This window comes from Cygnus olor, chromosome 15 (genome assembly GCF_009769625.2).
Source record: "Cygnus olor isolate bCygOlo1 chromosome 15, bCygOlo1.pri.v2, whole genome shotgun sequence".
Taxonomy (NCBI): Eukaryota; Metazoa; Chordata; class Aves; order Anseriformes; family Anatidae; genus Cygnus; species Cygnus olor.
In genome coordinates this window covers 6,366,534-6,383,846 of record NC_049183.1, presented here as the reverse complement: position 1 = coordinate 6,383,846, position 17,313 = coordinate 6,366,534, and the positions used below count along the sequence as shown (strand labels likewise).

The 17,313-nt window shown below is 45.0% G+C and overlaps 1 protein-coding gene across 7 annotated transcripts in view; it reads right to left on the bottom strand.

Annotated features, from left to right (window-relative positions):
- Positions 1-13: 13 nt before the first annotated feature.
- The window catches only part of SLX4 (SLX4 structure-specific endonuclease subunit), a 32,230-nt gene continuing 14,930 nt past the window's right edge, over positions 14-17,313 (bottom strand). For 6 of the 7 annotated variants that reach the window (XM_040575055.1, XM_040575054.1, XM_040575059.1 and 3 more), the window contains 9 exons: positions 16,858-17,171; positions 14,514-14,796; positions 12,985-13,073; positions 9,711-9,857; positions 7,795-7,964; positions 4,480-6,941; positions 2,962-3,064; positions 2,223-2,705; positions 14-1,584 (listed from right to left, as the gene is read on the bottom strand). In XM_040575055.1, coding sequence (XP_040430989.1) covers positions 1,245-1,584; positions 2,223-2,705; positions 2,962-3,064; positions 4,480-6,941; positions 7,795-7,964; positions 9,711-9,857; positions 12,985-13,073; positions 14,514-14,796; positions 16,858-17,171 — 4,391 coding nt within the window. In that variant the 3' untranslated portion in view covers positions 14-1,244. The remainder of the gene's footprint in view (positions 1,585-2,222; positions 2,706-2,961; positions 3,065-4,479; positions 6,942-7,794; positions 7,965-9,710; positions 9,858-12,984; positions 13,074-14,513; positions 14,797-16,857; positions 17,172-17,313) is intronic. The other variant, XM_040575060.1, reaches the window with a different exon arrangement.

The following is a 17,313-nucleotide window of genomic DNA, read 5'->3' as shown; positions in this document are numbered from 1 at the left end:
TTATAGTTTAGCATTGTTACCTTACAAATTGTTTATTGTATATAAATCAAATAAACCCAAGGCTGTACTGTATCAAATAATAATAATAAAAAAATATTTTCCAAATATATAAATACATCTAGAAATTAGGCTTTCTTTTGAAGTGTTGTGTCCAGTTTGCTGAGTGAGACTCTTTGCAGACTCAGAACTGCCAGAACAGAGAAAAGTCAGACGATGTTGTAAAAGTAAATAAATACAAGATGGTAATTTAGGGTCTAAGAGTTCTCCAGGTGTCCCAGACAGTTTACTACCAAAGATCAGTCCAGTTTGAAAATGAGACAGATCAAGGAAGTGGGTTTAGATCAGGTTATGAGAAGTGCTTAAGAAACCCACTGGCCACTATAACACTGTCTTTTTAAAAACATCTCTGTCAAGGGCATAGTCAAGCTACAATACCAAGGTAAAACAATGCTTTGGAAATGGAGCAGATGATATCGTTAGCACAGATCCCAGCATGCAAGCGAACATACACAGCTGAACGTTCAACAGTTTTCACATGACATCTGGTGTCAGAGGGCACTTTGGGGAGCCATCACAAATAGACTAGGAAAACACCTCCACTGTTCTGCAGCCACTTCTGGAACACAGATTTATGAGTTTTACCAGAGACCACAAATTGAATCAAGGACAGAAGAGACGCACACAATGCTCCTCCCTGCCTTAACAATCAGCAGGAAAATCATATGGTGAAAAAAAGAAGACTGAAGTCACTGGGGTCTTAATACTCAAGTGCTTTACACAAAAGAAAGGGGACTGGCTGGGATGGGTTATTCTACTCAATACTGGAACTTGAAGGGTGAAGTAGGTCACAGCCCAAGGCCAGGGCAAAGGCCTTGGCAAGAGTCACTGGAGGAAGCACCTGCTTCCAGAAGCACCAAGAGGAAGAAAAGTTGGGGACCTACTAGAAAAATGGAAAGACAAGAAAAGACAAAAAAAAAAGGAAAGACAAGAAAATGTACAGGAGGAAAATCGTGGGATAGAAAGAGGCTCCTGAAAGAGGAGTTTGTGCAACTCCGAGGAAGGCCGGGAAGAAAAGCTCAGCTCAGATCCATTCTGCAGCATGTCATCTGGGCAGCGGGCCACAAGGAGGAGCAGTGCACCCACTGATCACACCATCACTGACAGCACCAGCCTGCAATAGGGTTTCCACCTTACGAAGAAGGCCTCCATGTACAGAATTTTCAGGATGGAGGAGTGGGCTCCGTTCAGTATCGTTTCCTCCGTCTTTTGTTCCCCTTTCCTTTCTGCTCCTTCTCTTTCCGTGCTCCGGCTGTGGTAAAGGTGATGCAGTGAGCATCCAAAAAGTCCAGCAGCTTTGCCTTGGCAATCTTAATGCCGTTCAGTTTCAGCTCTGCATGCAGCACAGCCAGCTCAATTGGCTCATAGAAGAGAATCTTGCGGTACAGGGCTGGGTTTGAACGGATGTAGCACCTCACTGCCTCCAGCTTTTCTTCTTCCCGAGCTGCTGCCTGAGATGCTGGAACCTCTTCTTCTTCTTCTTCTTCAGATGCAAATGCCCAGGCCTCAAATTCTTTCGCAAAAGAACTGAAATCAAGATCAGATAGACCAGAAATCAAAGAAAGAACAAGTCATCAAGGACAGGACCAGAGCTCCCCAAGTACCTGGTGGCCAGCCCTTGAGACTACCTTCTGCAGGATCATAGACCAACACCAGCACCCACAACGTGAGTGAAGAAGAACACGGCATGTGTTCTGCAAACTCCCCCATCCCAGCCATGCCAGCTCTGGTCCTGCTCAGCCAGCCCCAAAGCCGTCTGGCATTCCTTGCTCCTGATCCACAGCACCTACTGCGGCCGTACTGTGGCAGCCTGTGCTGAGTCGTGCTGTGCTCTCCTTTCCCTACTCTAGCTGCAGTCTCTCAGTCAGCGCTTTGAGTACTCCTTGTGGTAACTTGCAGAGTCGTTCTGACCAGGCATGACAGATGTGGGCCTTTCCCGTGTGCAGTCTCAGCCACAAACACTTTCAAGCTCTGAGAATAGCCCATTGGGAATTAAACTAAAAAACACAAAATCTGTTTCTTTCATAGGACTGTGATGACCTTCAAATAACAAACCCAAGGAGGCAGCAAGGCCCCTTTCAAGCCACATCGACACTCACCTCTGCCATGTTCCTAGCTCATCTCTGTCCTGCACCATTGTTTTGTTTAGCATTTTGTTTCCCTACCTCTGTGAACCAAAAGAGATGTCGCTGCCATCCCCTGAAGAAGTTGTAGACTTCTGAGATGTTGACAACATCAGGTCTTCACCATCATCTGCCAGAGACCATCCCTCAGGAGATACAGCTGACCTTGTCTGCTCTTTGGCTTCTTCTGGGTGATGTGTCATTTCAGTTCCCTGCTTGGGGGCCGCACAGCCTTTTTCAGGGGGTCCAACAAGGTCATCACCAGCCCTTCCCACAGTGGGCACTGAAGAAGCCGTAGCAACCTGCTTCCTTTTGCTCGCAGCCCTCAAGGCTTTGGGACGCTTTCCACCTGTGGTTTGTGCTGCCTTTGACTGCCTACAGCGTTTGGCAGGGGACTTCTGCGGGGGAGGCTGGGAGGATGGGATTTCATCTTCAAAGTCAGAGTCCACATCCCGGTGAGTATACTGGAATATCTCCTTCAGCTTCAACACCATCTGGCGCTTTGGGAGAGGACGAACTCCAAATCTGAAAGAGAAAGGTGGGAGCTTAGGCTAAGATAAATCACAGAATCACAGAATAATGCTGCAGCCTTCCACTGTCACAGCTTAGGAAGGTGCTCACACCAGGAATTCCAGTGGTTCACTGGAAGAGTGTGATATGACCTCAAAAAACAGTGACTGGAGTTTCACCAAGGCTTCCCTTTCAGTCCAGGAGCTTCCTTTCACACTACCTGTCAGCAAGTTTTTGCTCAAAGAGATGTACTCAAGCGGGTAATGCTAACCTTTTCAACTCCTTCTTCAGCTGTGGGGTCTCCATCATGGAGTAAGCTGGCATTGGTGTCCCTGGAGTCCTGGGAGACTGGTTGCTCTCCTGACAGGCAGGTTCTGCAGCAGGATGAAATTACCATGATCAGACTTAGCACAGAAAGCACTTAAAATGGCTGATAGCTTCCCCCCACCTATATCTGGTGGCAGATATTCTAATAATGCATAATAATTAAGTAGTACTACTTTTCTGCAAGCTCTTTTACTTACTACTTACCTTCATATTGGACTCAACAGTCAATGCCTTTCTTTTTCTAGACTGGGACACTTGGTTTTTACTGACTTTAAAATGGAAAACAGCTTAAATCAAGACATAAGCCAGGTCTAGAACAAGCAATTCTTGCAAGGCAGTGAAAAAAGTATGCTTACTGAATTCTGTAAAGTAGTTCTGCTCTCAGGAAGGAAATGTCATGAGAGACTTGACGAAGAAGAAACTGAGCAAGTCGAACTTCGGGGATCCTGAGTTAGACCCGGATTTAATGATACCTATTTACTGACATTGTAAAGCACAGTCAGTCTCACAGGTCGTGTTCTAAGCACCTGTTAAACTACTCACTTAGTATGGCACAATATTTTAATTAGATACTGTGAGATCAATTATTGGTCTTAGGTGGAAGGAACCATGCAAGTGCAACACAAGTAAAATACGAATCCTTTTAAGTTCTTGAGACCAAAGAGGTTATGTCAGCATTTCAAGTACTGTCAGGCATTCAAGAAGGCTCAACTCCTGCAGATCCCAGTGCAAGCCGGTGGCAAAGACGGGAAGAGTGCTGTGGCTCTCAGCCTTACGTGTGCCCTGTGACCCTTCACTGCACCCTGCACTCAGGGTATCTGATGTGCACTCAGAGGGCTGTTACAAGGGCCAGAACCAGCAAACAGAAGGCAGCACACGTCAAAACAACCATGCATCAGCAGAGTTTGGCAGGAAAGCATGCATGAAGCAAACCCACAGGCAGGGCTAGGCACTCACCTCCAGCTGGCCTCAACACACGGAAACCCTCTGCAGCCTGTGCTAGCTGCATCTTGTTGCTTACCAGAAATCCTCACATAAGCACAAGCATCACTTTGCGAACGCATTAAAAGCAAAAGACTGTACAGAACACCCACTACTACAGGGAGCAAATATCGACCAGCACGCAAGCTGAAGGTTCCTTTTTGTTTTGGTTAGTGGTGTTTTTTTTGTTTGTTTCTTTTTTTATTCCAGGTACCTGGAGTTTCTGCAACAAGTACTATCACTATCAAAGAACCAGCACAAATAAAACACAAGTAGGAATGCTCCAAGAATCTCTCATTTAGGTATGTTCTCCCCAACACCAGATGACCCTACCTTCTTTGTGCCTGGCCCTGGCAACTACTTCAGATTAGAAGGCCAAAAGCCCTTTCAACATATCAAGTGAACAACAGGTGGGATGACCACTTAAAATGAAAACAATTTAATGTAGTTCAGTGAATCTGGTATCAATACAAGCTCTTACCAGGAGTCTTTACAGGATTTGCATCTGCTGCAGCTGACACCCTCTGCGACAGAGGAAGCATCTCTGGAAATTCATCTTCCTCTTCTTCTCCATCCCAATCATCCCAGATTTTGGAGTTCAGGTAACTTGGTCTACTGCCCACTGATGTACAAGCCTCAATAGGACTCTTTTCAAGACAGAAGAAAGTTGTTCTTCTGCCAGCAGGATTTCCTTGAAGAGGAGTACTGCCCTTAATTTCCTGTGCTTGGTCTGGCCTCTCCCACTGGACATGTGAAGAGCCAGGTTTGGGACTGCTGGCAGCTCTGGTGTTTGCATGGCCAACCTGTTTGGAGCCCTGGCTGTTACCTCTGACTGGTGACAGATACTCGACAGGCCAACACTCACCAACAGGAACTGGGGGTTCATCACTAAGCAAGACACTACTGCTCAAAGAAGCTATACTTATTTCCTTCTCCCCCTCACTGTCCTCTACCTCTACCACGCTGATGTTTGTTTTATCTTCCAATGACCGCTCATGGCCAGGAGGCACAGATTTGGACAAAAAGGAGGTATTAGCACATTTGCTTTTCATGTTGGTGTGGCCAGGGGAGAGGAGAATGGCATCCACTGCAGAAACTGGTGGGGATTTCTCAGAAGATGATTCTGCTTCTGGGCTGACGGAAGGATTCCTTTCACTGACTGAGTTCTCCAGAGGCAAATGTTTGTCTGACAATGCTGGTTCAGAAACTTTTTCTAAATTTCTATCCATTTCATGGTTACTGAAAGAAGCTGCTAGGCTTCTTGTGCTGGCTTTAGGTCCTGTATTCTCTGAAGAGTTAATACTTGTGACATGAGTCTGTGTCGAGAAATTTCTGCTTTTGGTCAGAACTGGTGTGTCTGGCACTATCCAGGAGCTGTCTGTACCTGAAGAAACTTCATGGAGCCTTTTTTCAGGGCTCAGGTCTGGACTCTGCTTGCCCTCTGTACAACCATCTACTTGGCTGCTGAGAGGCAATTCAGTGGACATCTTTACACCATTACTTATATGCACCTTTTCTGTAATGACACATGAGACTTGTGTTGATTTCTGCTCTGTTTCAGTGACTGATGAGTTATATTCAGGTTTTGGTATCTCAGGACCTTGTTCTATATTTGTACATTTCAGTTGCCCAGAGACTTCCATTTCCTTCAGAGCAGAGCCTGACTCTGGTGACTTCTTGTCTTCTTGTAACTCCGTTTCATCATCAGAAGATAAAACAATAACATCACACTTCTCATTCCCCTGAGCTGCAGGATCTTGAGTTCTGATAACCGGTGATGACAGCACTGGGACATTCATATGCTTGTTTAAATCAGTGTGGGGAAGCTCTGCTGGAGAAATTGTGTTCTCGTTTCCTGATGCAGTATCCAGCTCATTAGCTTTCTGAAAGAGTATTTCATTAGATGGGAATGATTTTTTCTTTTTATTTTGCTTTAATGCTGACACATGTTCTCTGGCAAGCTTTCTGTCCGATTTTGGAGACACAGGTGAAGAGCCGACAGCAGGAAAAAGGGGCACATAAGCTTTGAAAGGAGAACCGTACAAAGAGTTTCTACGCGGAGAGAGGTCTTTTTGTGATTTGCTGTTCAGAAGAGAATCATTAATATCAACATGTTTTTCACAGAGAGTCTTTTCTGATTCTTTAATACCTTCTTTCATCGGGGAAGGCTCAGAGTAATCTCCCTGAGTTGCAGAAAATAAGTGTTCATAATTTTCATTTACATTAGTATCATTGTGGAAGCTAGAAAACTGTTTTTCACAGTGACTTTCCCCTTCTACATCACATGAGACCTGAGATGACTCGGAATCCTTCCCACCATCACATCTCCTAACGGTCTCTCCTTCATTAGTGGTGGCATCATGGGATGCTACATCCCACTTTTGAGGTTCACTGTGGTGAGGCACAAAAGGGATCTGTGCAACATTCACTCTTTTGCATCTATTTATATTCTGCATTTTCTCTTTTTGTGCAGACAAGTCACATTTAGATCTTTCCACATCATTGTCATCCCTCAGATCTTTGAAGCTGTTACTTATTGAAGCAGATTCAGACCTCTTTACTTCTTCCTCCTCCATCTGCTGGTTCATACCTAGGGCTGCCTCAGTGTCACTGCACGTGCTGCAGTCTGTTCCCTCACTCAATTCTGTTTCACGTTGAACTATCTTTCTCTGAGTCGCAGCAAACTCATAGATTTCCTCCAGCTCCTGTTCACCCACCCCATCGTCATCTTCTTTCTCACATTCAGGGTTCAGGACAGCTGCTTCTTCCTCATCTTCACCCACCCATACTGACTTCAATAGGTCTTGGAAGTTCTCAGCTCTGTCCTCACAATCTTTGTCATCCCTCACAGAGATCAGATCATCTTCTGAATCCACTCCAGAAGACACCTGGCTCTCTCCAGTGTTATTTTCACACTCTGCTATCAGCTCCCTCACACCAAACCTGCAAGGATATAATAGTAATGTTAATACTTTCCTCTTCCAGTATTTCTCCACCATTTGGCTGCCTGATCACTTGTGAGCCTTGTGAAGAATCTGCATGAGGATCTTGGTTTCCTAACATACACAAGCTCCAGTGTACTCCTAAAATTCGGAACTCCCTTTACCAGGTGTCACTCACATGAAAGCACCAGGTTCAGTTTTCCTTCTTTTACGTATGAGATTCAATGGCTATACCACTACACTGAAACCCCTTTGCCAATAGCACTGGTGGAAGTCCCATGGCATGGCAGGGGCTGGATGCCTGTTATGTGCAAGCTTCATGGCTTTTTGGTGTGACAGGGCACCTCTCTACATACATATTGTCAAGACCGAACCATCCACATCTCAGTTGCTCCTATTTCAAACTCTTTACTTAACGTGTGTCTAGGTTCATGACCGAGAGCACAGCTGATAAAACACATTAGCAAAACACATCCAATACGTTCTGCAAGCGTTCTTTAGATTACACGTGTCAATAGTGCAATGCTTTACGAATCACACATCTTGGTGATGTGTGTAGACACGTAGACACACTCGTCATCATTGACAATATCATCTGTCAATGAAAAGGTCCAGGCAAAACTCTTGGCAAAAGTGGGCTAGGCTTATACCGAAAATAGGAAATCTCACACAGATATAACCTGAAGAGAGTCATGGAAAAGATGGGGGTAGGATGCTGTTATGTTCAGGTTTCACTTAAGATGTAAGCAGAGGACTACGGAAGTTGTAAGCTGCTAAAAAAAACAATGGAAGATCTCAGGTTGGGGTCATGGCTGAAAGCAGGGAAGAACCCAAAACATGTTCACAGTACAAACCTGGCAGCCAGAGCCCCGACCTGGGGCAACATCCCAGCAGGGATACCAGCATCAGCAGCATAAAGGTACCGCAGGAACGCACAGGCCGCCTCTCCTGTCACATCACTCAGCAGTACACGGTGCGTCTGCGCGTTCCCATCCTCCTCCACTAAGAACCCTTCCCTGTGAACCTGGGGTAAGAGGAAAGCAAACAAAGTCCATTTGCTGTTAATGGAACAGCAACATTAATGTTCTTATTCCTATCAGATTACTCCTTTCCTTCACCAAAGGCTTGGCCTAGGACCAGGACCTGATGCCTCTGAAGGAAGCTAAAATGACCAGTTATGTAGAGCTTCAGATGAACAGGCTATTTCCTTCCTGACCCTAGAGCTGTTAGCTTATACAAAAGTTTTTAGTCACACATATAAGAGATGGTCTTAGAGTTCTCCGGTCAGTTTTGAAATGCAGTTACTGCCCAGAGCACAAATTGGGAGTTACATACACCTTTCTTACGAGAGAGCTTCCTCTGATCTGTCTTGAATTTACCTTCATTTGATACACTGCCAAAATTCTAGTTCTCCTGGTGTCTCACAGGAAAAGAGACATCGTATAAACACTACCTCACTGAACTGGACCGTTGTCTGTGTGGGTCCAACTTGATCTCAGGTTTTGCTGAAAATGCTTCTTCAATTCAGTAAGGTGTCACTTCCTTTGTGGCCAAATCATGTAATGTGCTATCTGAAAATCTGTCCAGAGTCAGGGGACATCATGCAACAGAAAGCATGAGCTCCAAAGCCATCTCTGATTCATTTCTTTCTCATTGTTACTCAAAAGCTGCAACAAATAAGAGCACCTATACAGAAAATAAATGTGAAACATTGCTTTGCAGGTAGGGACTTACTGGAAAACAACTCTCTGCAAGAATAAAAAACACAGCATGGGGGCCAATCTCAAAACTGCAGTCACGCAAATGATTTCTGCCCATGAAAGCAGTCATAGGGAATGGTGAAGCCAGATAGTGTTGCAGGGAAAAAGTAATAGAATCTGGCTAACACATGGTTTTTAAAATCCTGTGTGTTGTGGGCACAGGCATCTTTGCCAGTGGTTGAGAAGATCCCTTAATAAATTTCACATTGAGACCACTGTATGGCATATATGAGCCTGCTTTTTCCTTTCCCCAACTCTCGTGGACCCCTTAGAAATGGCTTGAGGCACCTTGTGTAGGAAATGCTGCCAACATACATGAGGATAAAACTAATTCCAGTGTTTCCAAAAGGGCAGCTCTTACGAAAAGCTTCTTTTGTTAGGAAGCTGATTGCATGGACTGGTGGCAACTCTGTGAAAGAGCGGAATTCAAATCCTAGGTTCACTGCCTTTCACCATGCCGACAGGAGGCTGCAAAGGAGCAGGCTGGGAACTATTCAACCCAAAATGTTTCTGGGAACATAGGAACTATTCACTACTCTTGCAGAACACACAGTTCAGTGCAGCTTCCTCCAAAGCAACTGTGAGAGTGACAAAACCTCTATGCAGGCAATTTTCAAGTACTGCCCAGAGTTCCTCTACTCTGCATTCAAGCTTCGCAGCCTAGGTGGAAGGCAGGACACACCAAGATAGACAAGGCAATCTGCACTTGTACAGGTACAAAAATTCAAGGGCAAAGAGCACGTAGGAAGTTTTTTCCATTGCTCACAGGCAGAATGCAAAGAAGGATCCTTGCCTCCCCATCATCTCCCCACATAAAGTACTACATTTTCCACCACTTTGTCAGCATTCTGGCTTCCTGAGACAAAAAAAACCAAAACACTACATGTCCAGAGGCACTTGTCATTAGGCCCAGCAGCACTCTGTGCTGATCCTGCAGCAGCACTGATTGTAGGTGTGAGCAGCCTGGGCTTTACTGAATCAGAAAAGAAAAGTGTATCAACAGTACTTACAACCTGAACGGCCTGTGGACACCGTGCATACAACACAAACATGTGGGCATAAATGACTTCCCCAGAGTCCACCTGGAACTGCACGTCACTGAAGTGGGGGTTGTTCACCATTGCACTGAAATCTTCAGCCAGCAACCTGAGGGAGGACTAGAACACGGAAGTAACACAAAGACAAAAGTTATATTACAGCTGTCAGACATTTTCCTAACAAATAAGGAGGGAAAAACCCAGTTGGTCAGTATTGCTTTATTGTGGGCCCCAGTCTGGATGCACTACCATTGCCTTCTGTAGATGATCAGCAGCCGTATCAACTCAAGGTCTTCCATAAGACAAATAATGCAGACAAGTCTGTCAGACATCTCTGGGGTTGCTTTCCTCCCCCTCCTTTCTACTTTTTCACAAACTCGCAATTGTGAAGAACAGGCAGCCATGCTGTATTCTACTCTACTTGCATTACAGCACATTATCACCATCAGATCTTTGCCACACCATTTCCTGATGTGGTCTAGCCACTGCCTACAGTTGGCCTCTTGATCTGCTGCCATCCACCACATTTTTAGGAAGCTGTAGTTTCCACTTTGATTGACTTGAACTCAATTCACTGTAATTATAGTAAGAGGAAAGAGGATGACTCAGGGGTGGGGTAACGAGCCTTTCTTTTCTTGTTCACTGGCTGGCAGTGACAGCTGAGAGCAGCTCTGCAGCAAGGGGCCCACACAGAATAAAACTAATGTAGGTGTCTAGTTCAAGGGAACTTCTGTGCTTGCTATGGAAACTCTTTTTGAGAATTTCACTCAAAACAAACAAACAACAACAACAACAAGAAAACAAACAATTTCTATTGCAATTCTAGAACCCCTTGCTGGAATTTTGGGGAGGGCTTGTTGCCTGAGCTACCTGTGACTGGTTAATGGTGATAGTAAGGTGAAGCCTGGGGTATGCTGCCAAAGACAGCAGCGATATACATTGTTTCTGCTCTGGAGCTGCTCCCAGTAAAACCCAACCCAGGCAATCCCCTAAAGACTCAGATCCCTCTAGGCAAGTGTTGTGCCTCGGGAGGTGGCCAGCGTGAAATACTCTCAGCTCATGTTGAGAGGCTGTCTGACTGTAAGTGAAAAACAGTTTATACATAATACAATAGTCAGCGACCTTGTGCTTTTTGAACCTACTGCAGAGCTGACGAAATGCAAGTTTTATTCTAGCAAACATCTGCATGAGATGCAGTTCCATCTGGACAGCACAGCTCCTTATTTTATTAGCAGGTTTCCACATTAGCTCAGTGGACTGTGGAAGCCCAACCTTTCTACTTGCTCCAGCATGTGTTTGCAGGCAGCCAATACTAATTAGCACTGAAACAGCAGCACACACCAGAACGCGTCTTCCAGGTCTTCATAGGTGGGCTAGGGAAGACTGCGTGTCATGGCAGTGGTGTGGACTGATCTCCAAGGGGAAGACAGGAAGCTCAGTCTGGAAACTAATCTGATGTTTCTTGTTTTCTTATTCTTGGCAGGTAGGATACCTGCAAGACAGTACCTCAGGAAGCCAGCAAACAGACTCCTGATGCTGAGCTCCAGGCAACAAGCCCAGAACAGCTTTCCTGCTGATGCTAAAATTACAAGTCAAGAATGGGGAAATTAAATAAGACTAGAAAATTCCTGGCTGCACCATTCTCTGTGCAAAGCGAACGGATTGGTCCAAAGACAGTTCCAAGTGGGTATGTGCTCCTGTCAGAGAGCACACCAAGACACTCCCTCCTACCGAGGAGGCCAGCCAGACTGGACTCCACAGATGTGACAAGGCTCTTAAGCATGGGTGGGGGAGGTGTGCTACTGATGCAGCGGATGTATTTGCTCTACATGGTTACCACTGCCGTGTTCATATAAAGCACAAATCTCTTCAGTAAGACTTCGTTTGCTCAGCAATCATGAATCATAGAATCAAACCAAATGGGAACAAATGGTCATTCCGTTATCGCTGGTAGCAACTGAGTTCCAACAACAGTATCAAAACAGTCTCTGTATCGCTAAAGGGCTTTGTTTTAATGCACACAGAAGTTTATAAAACAAGATTCTCTTTCTACTAAGGATATTTTTAATACCTTTAAAGAATATCTAGAGCTTCTGTAACAAGTAGCTGGGATGCCCATATTTAGTACCGATTCGCACCTCAAAGATTTGTCTTCTTTCAGAAGTCTCTTAATTCTATATGCACAACATGAAATTGCCTTCTCAAGGCATCAAAATTTACCTTGCACCAAATTCTACTGCCTTTCATGGCACGATCATTTATTATCAAACCAAAGACAGTAAGTTTCACCCAGATAAAGTGGATGACCCCCCTAATAGGATGAGTTAGGGTATTTTTATATGCACTTTAATTGAAGAAAACTGATTATACATCCATAGGAGAAAGGAGAGGTGCATCCAGGGTAAGATGTGATTTACGTAACACTACTGGCTTGATAAAAATCATCTGTGACCTTCTAGCCTATGGTCTTCACCTAGTCACCATAGAGAACACTGACTGTTAATTAGTTCCTTTGATATGTGTTCCCACAATTGAGAATTTTACGTTCTAAATCCTTTTGCTGCTAATGCGATCTTCTAAGAAGCGCTCACCTTCCATGGACCTCAGAGCATTCCACCTCATCTGCCAGGCTTTTCTGTCTAAAACTTTAGTGCAAGTCAGTCAGTCCTTGGAAGGATTCTCTCTTCCATTGCTTGGCATGGTGTGGGGAGGAAGATGACAGAAGAGGAGCAGCTCCATGCAGAACCACCCAAAGCAGCTGGGTATGCGAGCCTGGATGAAGCACCAGGCAACTCCGTCTCTCCTGGACTCTAGCTAACACTCTCTGAGGTTGCCTGGGAATTAAAGCAGAGTGCCACCTACTGCAGTGCAGCTACAGCCCTGGTCCCTATCCCAAATATTCTTTGTGCTATAATACCTGTATATAACTGTTTAACTTGATTCTCTTTACATAAATGATGCACAGTTTGGCTTTATGTTACCTGCCATTTTAAAACATCTCATCAGGTGGGACAAGTACTGAAAAATTCACAGCCCTACTTGCAGACATCAAATAAATACCATGTCTGTTGATCTCACCTGTGTCCATGATGATTCCTGAGTGATTGTGAACCTTAAGCACCTCTTTGTTTCCACAGAAAGGAATGCAAAATATTGCATTCTTCTATGAATTGCACAAATGTGACAGCTTCTTTTTTACAGTAGTAAGCAAATACAAAAAAAGCACACAAAAAAAGATTGTCCTTACTCTCTTACAGCTGCTTGTCAGGAATCTCTTCTCTTTGAGTGCTGGGACAAAACCAGTATGTGGAGAGTCACTGGAAGTCAGTTCTTTTCCTCAAAGAAGAAAAAGTACATCGCAGATCATGTACAACTTCCTCATCAGACAGAGTGATGTACGAACTGCTAACAGGATCCCTGCCACAACGGCTCCCTGAGACAACTGCTATAGTCAGCCTGACTGGGTTGAAAGCTCAGCCTCTCCCCCTCTTGGCTTTTTTGGAGGGGTGTGGCTCTGGGCTGTGACAGCCTGTGGGTCCTTGAGTACCGTTCAGTCATGAGCGGCACCAATCTGCAGCAGATCTGTGTGCGCCATAATCACCCAGATCAAGAACTGCTGACTGCAGCATGCTTCTCCACTTCACATCTCAGTCTCCCTCCAGTGAGAAAAAAAAACTAGGGCACAGTGCAGGATGGGGCACACCATGGCCTCTCTATCAGCCAGGCAGAATGCATCTTGGATCTGCATTTCAACTTAGAATAAATGCTCATGGGCCCTGGTGCTCAAAGGCAGCCAGTGAAATCAGTTTTGCACAGCCCGAGCCCTGTGGAAGTCTATACAGTGCGCATAACACGATGTGGAGCGACAGAAGGAATTCAGGTCTTCAGAAATGGATTCACTTGCATTAGTGTCTGCATGGTGGCTTTTCTGCCCCTGGGCTGCTTTATACACACAATATACATTTATGTGTAGAAATGATTTCCCTCCCCCAGGAAGTTATATCTTCAGCGAAAACCCACGAGTAGTTTTATAGGACCAGCAATCATTTGCTGCAGCTTAGTAGGGGAAGAGGAATATTATACCCAAGTGAAAACACAGACAGACAGGTGATCTTATCAACCATGTTCTGTTTCACAAGCGACCAGAAGACACACAGTATTTTCTGCTAAATGGCTAGGCCATTTTAAGGGATATCATTGACCTTAAAATGTGTAGTTGTGCACCACACGCAACTATGACTGGAGAGGTTAGAGTAGCCCAGGGAGGAATTCTAATTTTGTTTTTTTTTTTAGCTTCTGTATAGGTACAGATAAACTTCAGGTTTATGTACCAATGTACCAACATAAAATCATCCTTCTTGCACCTCTCTTTCACCCAATTGTCTCAAGATGCAAAAAGACAGTGCACATAACAGAGTGTCCAAATAGCTGGTATGAACATTTTGGCCCAGTCCTTAGACATGTCTGGGCTCCATCCTGGCAAAAAAAAAAAACAACTTTTAATAACTTTAAGAGAATTTAAAACTAAAATTTATTATCTGCTGTCTGGGAGTTCTCTTTGATGCTGGGATATATTAATCACTTTAGAAATGTCAGTTTCACTGTAACTAAAGTTTACGGCAGAAAAATGTCCTGTCCCCCCCAGTATCACCTCCTGGATCAACTTCAACATCCTGGGGGTAATGTCATGGCTCTCCTAACTTAGTACAGCATAAATCTGGCTCTGTGTAGCTGAAGGGACTTAGGGACAGGGCTCACAAAGCTGCCAGAATTTACCTGATTGCTCTGCTGCTTGAATGTGGTCAACATCAAGGTTCCACTGAGTAAGGGTAAGTCCTTCCTTGGCCAGCTCAACTAGGTTCTGCAGGTTCTGAACGTCCTTCTGGCTGTGAGATAAAAACTGCCCATCTTCTTCAGGGCCTGACTTGAATTCATCAGAAGTTTGGTCTCCGACCTTTATGCAAGTGGGATCATGAGAACTGAGGTCAGGCTGAATTTGCTGAGATACTTCTGGTTGATCGGATCCTACTGATGGCAGAACATTGTCTGGCTTATGATTCTGATCAAAAAGGGGGGAAAAAGATACCAATAAATTAGGTCTTGTTGTATGTATTTGCAGAGCTCAGAATACTGTCTCTAGTTCATACTTTCAAAACATCTAGTAAAGAATTGCAGAATGTTCCCTGGGCTTCTGAGGCAAAAGCTCTCTGTAGTTTTATGAAGGACTCTCCAAAGAAAAGACAGCTCTAAAGAGAAAAAGAAAAAAGGGAACTACAATAGAAAATGCAGAAAAGGTGGTTTCACCAGGAGCATGCCTGTGCAGGCAACTGGCAAGTAGGGACAGAGGATAGTAGAACTGTTCCCACTCCAATATCTACATATTTCATTAAAGCTGGGGCACCTGGCAACAGCTGCAGCTGAAGCTGTCCAGGTGCTTCTGTTCAGAGATCTAAAACATTTTTGCAGTCACGTGTAACAAAAATCAAACTTTCACCTGTGAGTTGATATTTTCCAGATTTGTTCTATTTCCCAATAAAAACAGTTTTGTTTGTTTATTTCTAAGTAGAAATAGAATTTTAGAAATAGAGATGTAGCCATTTCTTGGAATGGAAGGAATCAGATGGGAAAACACATTGTTGCCAGAACTTTAAAGGCCTTCTCACTTTTTATTTTTAAACTTTTCTGGCAGTTTTTTCTTTGACCAAAAGGTCAAAGATCTTCATAGAATGGAGCCCCTCTGCTACAGCCCTAGTTGGGGACAAGCCAATGAAAAGCTCTGGGATTTGACTAAGGAAAAAGTATTAAACAAAGTACCTACATACGCACAGTAGTTTTTGAACAGAAGCACAAAACAATCCTTCCAGGAAGCAGTGAGGGAAGGAAGAGAAGTGATACCTGTCTTTTCAGAGAGCAAGTATGTAATAAGATGAGAGATTAAAAGACCTTTGTCTCCTTCTGTAGGAACTTTTAATAAAAAATACAGAACACTGAAAGAGGCAGGAAATCCAGATGAAAAACAGAACGAAACAGTGGAACTGAAAATAGGATCAAAGCTCTTGTGCCAAGAGCCTGTGGGATGCACAGAGCAAGCCTGAAGTGCAAATAGTTCACAACTGTGGGCACTCCCACCTTCTCCTCTGTGAAAGGCAGAAGTATCGGTCTTCAGTTTAAACTTTTCACCCAATTCCTTGCTGTCTGAGTACAGCACAGAATCATACCACATCCCAAGTTGGAAGGGACCCACAAGGATCACTGAGTCCAACTCCTGGCTCCACACAGGACCACCCAAAAATCAGACCGTGTCTGAGAGTGTTGTCCAAACACTTCTTGAACTCCTGCAGCTCGGTGCCATGACCATGTCCCTGGGCAGCCTGTCCCAGTGCCCGACCACCCTCTTGCTGCAGAACCTTTCCCTATCACTCAGCCTGACCCTCCCCTGTCCCAGCTCCATGCCGTTCCCTCAGGTCCTGTCGCTGTCCCCAGAGAGCAGAGCTCAGCGCCTGCCCCTCCGCTCCCCTCGTGAGGGAGCTGCAGGCCGCCATGAGGCCTCCCCTTGGCCTGCTCTGCTCTGGGCTGAACGAACCAAGGGACCTCAGCCACTCCTCACACGTCTTGCCCTCCAGACCCTTCACCATCTTCACTGCCCTTCTTTGGGCACTCTCTAACAGTTTTACGCCCTTCTCATATTGTGGTGCCCAAACCTGCGTGCAGTGCTTGAGATGAGGCCGCACCAATGCAAAGTGCAGGATGTGGGCAAGGCTCATGTTAGCATCGGAGAAAAGTGCCAAGATAGAACACGTGAGGCAGGCTGCTGTAAACACAGACAAGCTAGTGGAAAAATGACTGGGATGCAGACCCTTCACTCAGTACTGTTCCCACCCATTTTATTTTCTGAAAGGTCAAGGAATAGCATGGCAACACAAGCCTTGGTCTCGTCTCCAAAAGCAAGAAGTGAAAGTTCAAGATCATAAAACCTAACTGGGTAAGACAAGGGGACAACAGTACAGGAGCAGTGAGCATGCAAAGGGTCACTCTTTAAATACCAAGTGATGAAACAGAAGAGTTGCAGGGCAAAGGAGCTAGGCACATACATACCAGAGCAAGGTCAAAAGTGTCCCACCTGCACAGGCTTCCAAGGTACAATCGGAGGGGTTAATCCAGCAGTGTAGAATAATTCAGGGTCACAAGGTCCTGTCAGAGCACTGATATTCCACAAAAAGCAGTCCCTGCTTTTGGGCAGTGGCAAGAGCCAGGCTGCTTTCCCAGATTCATTCTCCAAAATCCTGCTAGAGGGAAGCTGAGGGGTGGGAGGGAATTCAGCCTCTTCTACAAGCAGCATAGCTACCCGTTCTTGGATCCTTTTGCGGGCCTTCTCTGGGTCCTGAAGTAGTAATGGCGGAGGTGTACTTGGGCCTCTTTTACGCCGTTTTTTATCTTTAAAAAGAAAAGGAAGAGGAACCCAGATAAACAAATGGCTGAACACACAGTGCTCCTTCAAGTGTTGTAGTCAGTGGTGACCAAAACGCAGCTACAAGCTGAACACAGCTCTTAGGATTCCTGCAAGGAGTCTGAAGCC